Source organism: Anneissia japonica, unplaced genomic scaffold (genome assembly GCF_011630105.1).
Source record: "Anneissia japonica isolate Jap-2015-1 unplaced genomic scaffold, ASM1163010v1 scaffold9_len2422644_cov172, whole genome shotgun sequence".
NCBI lineage: Eukaryota > Metazoa > Echinodermata > Crinoidea > Comatulida > Comatulidae > Anneissia > Anneissia japonica.
Genome location: NW_022758107.1, coordinates 1,337,990 through 1,344,785, shown reverse-complemented (window position 1 = coordinate 1,344,785; position 6,796 = coordinate 1,337,990). Strand labels below are relative to the sequence as shown.

The 6,796-nt window shown below is 33.2% G+C and overlaps 1 protein-coding gene across 1 annotated transcript in view; it reads right to left on the bottom strand.

The window, feature by feature from the left end:
- Positions 1–976, bottom strand: part of LOC117125030 — a 20,635-nt gene extending 19,659 nt beyond the window's left edge. The window contains exon 1 of the mRNA XM_033271385.1: positions 710–976. Coding sequence (XP_033127276.1) covers positions 710–816 — 107 coding nt within the window. The 5' untranslated portion in view covers positions 817–976. The remainder of the gene's footprint in view (positions 1–709) is intronic.
- Between the last annotated feature and the right edge of the window lie 5,820 nt (positions 977–6,796).

Sequence of the window (6,796 nt, the reverse complement as noted above, 5' to 3'; positions counted from 1 at the left end):
ATATATATATGAATGAAGCGGTTGAACGTTTTGCAAATATAATTAGCAGACTGCTCAATGATATTGATAACAATTATGATGATGACGATAATGATGTTATATGAAGACGCTGATGATAATAAAAACCAATCACTTTGTTGTACAGTATTCTATTTAGCTTTTGTTCCACTTAGTTGAATGGCCATTGTTTAGGCCTATAAAATAACAATAATAATAATAATAATAATAATAAGATAATTATAATAATAAAAAGGACAATAATAATATTTACAATATATTAATATTTTTCGATATAATATAATAGTAGCAGTAATAATAATAATACTAAATATCAAATAAGAGGAATGCATAGGACAACATTAACCGCTTCCGATCCTATGAACTTACTTAGCAAGTTAAGGCAAAAAGACCATGATAAAAAAGTAATGAAACTTATGCTTATTTAATGTTGCAAGGACACAATACAGTTGTTATTATTACGAAGGTATAAATTATTCAAGAAATTGAACAATGTAATTTCACGTCATTACATAGGCCCTATAATATATATTTAAGTATCTATCTTTGTTTTAAAATTCAAAACAACACATAAAAGGCCTAAATAATTAAAGCGGAAGTTACTAATTAGATCCAATAAGGCCTACAGGTCTACTGTTGAAACGAAGAATTCTGAAAAGTTTACACTAAACGTAAATGGAATGTTACTTACGAACAAACATTTGGTCCACTGGGATCCAGTGACGAGCTCTGAGTGAGACCAGTATTACAATATCCACAGCAACTCAATATGAACAAAAGAGCTCGCAATGTATCCATTGTGATTACAGTAATTACGTTGAGGTAATATTTATCCGAAAAATTAAATGAAATAAAACTTTATCATACATTTCTGGTGACTAGAAATCACATCACCTATTTCGACGCTGTATTCATTTACCACTTTTGATAATGTCCAATGCAGTTCCTAACTAATGATAAACTTACGCCTGCTACTGTATAAAATTAAAAAAATATTTTAATTTCCGTTCTTAATTCTGAACGATAGGGGCGCTATATTAGAAGATAAATTTAGAGACAAGTGTTTGTATGCATTGGAACTTTTCAATCGCAACAGGGCCAGGAATATGTACCGCAAACACACGTGTGTTGTCCCACAGTACAAACGCACGTGATTATGTACGTTTTCGTTTTGTGGGGACCTTAGCAACCATATCTAAGGGGCGGGGCTTAGCTGAAACGTCCATTGTACAGTCGTATCTACTTAAAGTCCACCCTGAGTTGACGAACCTATTCCATTGAAGCATTTTGATGTGCAAAGTCAACTAACTAGTGAAAGCCTCCAGTAACCATGAGTCCCCACCCACCCCGATATCTCATGCGCGTAACACAAATATAAAAAAGGCAGCATGTTAACAATGTCGTATCAGGTACTTTGAACACTGATTGTGGGAGGTGGGGGGGGGGGGGTGTCTCGAAGTTTGTTGGGGCCGATCTGGCAAAATGTAATAATTAAATATTGAGCAAAGTTCTTTTTGCACAGAGACTTTCAAGTGGGGAGGGAGAGTGGTGAAAGCCTCTTTTTCTATGCACCACAAGCCCCCAATCCGTAGATATGCCATTTTATTATCTTCGTAGTTATATCTGTTTATCACATTCCATCGCATTGCAAAGAAATATTGTTGTGGTTTATTTTCGATTTATTATGCTTCTGACGATTTCATCATCACAAGTAATGGCATTTAAACGAGAGCTTTAATCTTCACTTCTAGAAAGAGATCTGCTTACACAAAAATGATCCAATTAACTTTGTATTAGAATTGTTTTAGAGATGCATTTTTTTTAAAGAATCCAGATCATGTTGAATGAAATTAAAGGAAACGTAAACGCGTTGTACAACATCCTTTCAATAAGAGACGGCAATTTGACAACACAAATGTTAAAATAAAAATAATAATATTAGTATGGGTAAACTTTCTTTAAAGTCAAATCAAGAAAAAATCAGGATTGTTCCTGTTACCTAGACTTGCCACAAGTCTCTTTAAAAAAAAATTATTTTTCTCATTCTGGACAGCGCCACCAACGAGAAAGTTAATTTAGAGACGGAATAAGCGAATTCGGAAAAAAAAAAAAAAAACGAGTATGGGACGCCAATTAAATTAGGTATGGCGCGCACTAAGTGCAATAAAGAGTGAGTGACATAAAATTAGGGTCTGGAACATAGGCTACTGTTTACCATTAGAGATCTCTTTCTCAAATGTCGCTAAAGGCCAACATGATCAATCGGCTGGGCCCACTTGAATCCGCCACTGATTTCTTAAAGTGGTCAATGATAACAGATGAGATTTATTGGACAGTAGAGGTGCCTAAAACTTTCGCATGACTGAGGTGTGTCACCCTTCAGGAACTTTGAAAACCTCTTTGGGAATATCTGGCGCCGTGGCCACTCCTGTAGGCTGATGTGCAGCAAATCTACCTATCCAAAATTCACTGTCACTGATTATGCACTACAGCAAAGCATAGAGCAAAGAAATGAACAAAAGCCATTAAATAGATTGAAATATATCTGTAGTCCCCAGGCCCTATACAAGAAGGGAGTCAAATTACATTAAGACAATGAATATACTGTATATACACATTATACACATTAGAAGTAGTAAACACACTATGTACACGATCGTTATAACAGACATACGGTATCATTTTGAAACACCATAAAGCTATAGTCACATCGAAATTGGGACTGAAACTGAACTGAAAATCACTCCTGTCGATTCAGTAGGCTTTTTCGATTCGAAAATTCAGACTCGGTGTAAATGCAACTATACGATTACATTTTCGGTACCTCCATACTGTAATATACATTTAATACACGAAAGGGTATGTTCACACACACACACACACACACACTCCCCCCTCCCCCCACCAAACACACACACAGCATAAGACTGGCGTAGTTTACGCCGGCGTAAGCTAATTCATGGATTAAAATTCCAAAGTGTTCACACAAATGGCGTTCGCTATATTAACGCTGGCGTTAAACTAGTTTTAATATAGCCCTATGGGGGAATAGTTTTCAGTTTTCTTTTAAATAATGTACAGGTTCTTACTGATAGTAAAATATTTACAGTACATTATTAAAACTTTTAAATCTGTGAATTGTTTGAAGTGAACTTATATGATTACAATATTTTAAATGAACAATTTTACTTCTGATTTTTCAGCTAGTATTGTGGAACAATTGTTGGTGTTGCAGGTTTTAATTGACAGTTTAAATAGGTTAAAATAAATCAAAAAACACAATCAAACAATCATATACATTGTAAATTAAGTAAAATGCAATAGAAAAAGAACCCCTTTACCATTTTACTTATAGAGAAGACAGGAAAGGGATCAAAGTAACTAATCTATTGCAATCGTGATTGATCAATCTCTTGAAATGAGGTCAAATGATTCAAGCATCACTGGCAGCTCCGTGGCATTAACTAATCTGGGGTCTGCAGGTAGCGTTAATAACGCCACGGAAGTGGCGCCGTGCCACTGCCTAGTTCACACACAAAGGCGTATGCTACACCAGTCTTACGCCAGCTTTACGCCGTGTGTGTGAACATACCCTTAGGCTGGGCACTCACTGCCTCACATGACAGCTGTAGGACAAATCCAATTCCGCTCCCTTTGAGCACCAGACGACGCGATGCTGCCTGCTGAGTGTCGGTGGCAGTCTGAACAGATTATCATTAAAAAACGATCCGTTGCACGCATGTCATTGCACTCTCCACAGAATCGCGCTGGCCAATGACCGTTAAGTGGAGAGTGCCTAGCTTTAGAGCTATTACACACCATCACAAATGACATAAAAGTACAGTAGCAGTGTTTACATTAACTAAATTTAATACTTGATTCGCAAAACATATTAAAAAAGTTTACATTTATTGATACAGAATTTCACTTCTAAACAAGTGCCACGCACCAACATGGGCTGTGCCACCAAACAAAACATGGAGAAACTTAACAAAAAAAAAGAAATATAATTTAAATATAAATTTGAAAACAATTATTAAATACTCTGTTGGTTAGGTCACAGGAATGAATGCACATAATTAAAGGAAATCAATACAGTATCTACAAAACAATTAAAGAACAATTTCTTGCATTATTACGTAAGCACACAATTAAAAGTTATTTAATTAAAAAGAACTCTGTAAGCTACATCGTATGTTATATATATATGTACTAGACTAGCATCTGTGTTAAATTAATAAACTAAAAAAAAAAATTTAAAAAAATGTAATAATGTAAATTCTTTTCTAGATAGTATACTGTGCACCCTCCAATTCGAGACCACTTTTTCGAAGAACCAATATATTAACACTACTGAAAGCCAACCCTCTTGGAGACCAAACTTGAGACCACCCCAAATTTTCCAGTCCCAAAGGCGGTTTTGAATTAGAGGGCAAACTGTATTCAAGTTATAATTTTTTCAATTCTTCGCATAGAATTTTTTTTTATCACAAAAACTGTATTGTTTCGATTTGTGTCTTACTGAGGAAGAATGTTAACACAATCAGTAAATCTTATGAAAATTTCATAGTCAAATATGTACCAAACTATACTAAAATCAAAACAAATTAAAAATGTATATCCTCTTGACAAACATATTAAAGGGTAAACATGCTAACATACCTTGCAATGATCTAGATTACATTTTAATAAATTATTACTTCTGGAATAAAATAGACATATCCAAATAATTATTAAAAACTCTTAATACAAATTTTCATGACCTAACTAAACTATGTTCTGATATTTAAGTTGCACCTACAGTGATACACTACACAGTATAACAAATTTAAAACAAGTTTAGTAATAAAGGGAGATACAACAATAATAACAGCAAAAATAATATACAGGTACACTCTAATAAAAGACCCCCTCACTCCCCCAATTAAAGACCACTTTCTTGTGGTACCAAATTAACAAATGTCTTTTTATCTTTGTCATTCTAATTAGAGACCAAAGCTGCTAAAGTCCATGGAAACCATGGTATCATATGTGGTGTTTAATTGGAGGGAAACCTGTATATAATTTTTGGCATTTACATTTTTTTTCTTGTGTACATGTCTGACTCAACAATGTTATTTATTATGCTCATATTATTAGTTATTTAGAAAGACTTAACAGTTGTACACAATAAGTAAAAAAATAGTTTTAATCATTGGATTTTTAGGAATGTCTTCCCCCGGAATGTCTCCCCCAATGGACGACAGCAATAATTCCCAAGGGACTTAAAACCCGTACCTTATGGTTGAAATTAAGTGCAATCGCCCACCTTTTACATTTATGGTGAATACAAGTCTCTAATTAAAGACCACCTCCAATTAAAGACCAATCTGTGGTCCCAAATTAACAAATGTCTTTTATCTTCATTATTCTAATTAGAGACCAAACCAGCTAAAGACCATGAAAACCCTGGTCCCAAAAGTGGTCTTTAATTAGAGGGAGACCTGTATTTGAAATTTGTGAATTTATAGGATGAAATACAGTACCTACTATATCAAAATACTAAAAAACTAAATCAACGTCTCAAATCACACTGTAAAATATTCATAAAAATGACATTTTTCTATATTGAAATCCAGTCGAAGTCCCAACTTTACAATTTTTTTAAATAGGCTCCCAGCGGGAGCGTGTCTATGCCCTATACTGCCTTACTGCATTATGTTTACTAATAAAGAATCCACATGGGATTCAGTTATCAGGAAATGTGTGGTGTTGTATTTTTTTCATGACTGGTACAGTAATACGGTACTTAAGATGACACATGACCCATCATGCACCTCCACCGAATTTACCCTTTCAGCTATCTTTAACTGTCAGATGACAAGGGGGCATAGACACAAAAAAAGTACATGCCTAAGTATGGTCATGACATCACATCATGACTATAATACAGTATAGGCACATCATGACTAAATATGGGCATAGTATAGTTTTTTTGTCAAATAAAATTTAATAATGTGGACAGAAATTTAGTAGAATTCGTTTTCACATTTGACAGCAATATATAGCCTACTGGATTCTTGGCAGACTTGAGTAATTACTTGAATGCATTATTGACTTTCAGTACATAATTACCAATTACTTCCTCATTTAACCACTGAACTTTATAATTTTCATCAATCAATCAATCAATGAAATGTATAGCACCAGTCCATAAATTATGTAATGGCTCGGAATGGTGGCTGAATCAAATGATTCAGCATTGAAAATACAGTTTTAACGGCCATTTGATGGCATTTTAAGAAGCTATGCTTATTAAAATTGTTATGATTTTATTTTACATACATTTTTATATTTCTAATTTAATACTTCATACAGTACTTAATGTAGTGTTTACCATTGTGTTTATATTATTGTATCAATATAGCACTACTGCAAGACAATTTGGAGTTTATTAACATTTCATAATTTTATATATACAGTATAATATACAGTGTGTACATAATTTCAATTAATGCAATATCTTAAGATGTGTGCATATTTTATATTCATAATTTTAATGTAGTCTCATTTTCTAGTATTTATTAAATTTCAAGAAATAATTACAATAGTAAAAGCACATTTACAAAAAAGTTATGTATGACTATTTATATTATATGCAAATTTAGTAAGAAATTTTAAAAACTTGAAAAATTAATCACTTTTAATAACCTTAAATAATTATTTACTAAAGTTAAAATCAATTAGGCTTAATAAATGCATATTTCTCATTAGAAAAATCTAGAAAAATTAAATTTGT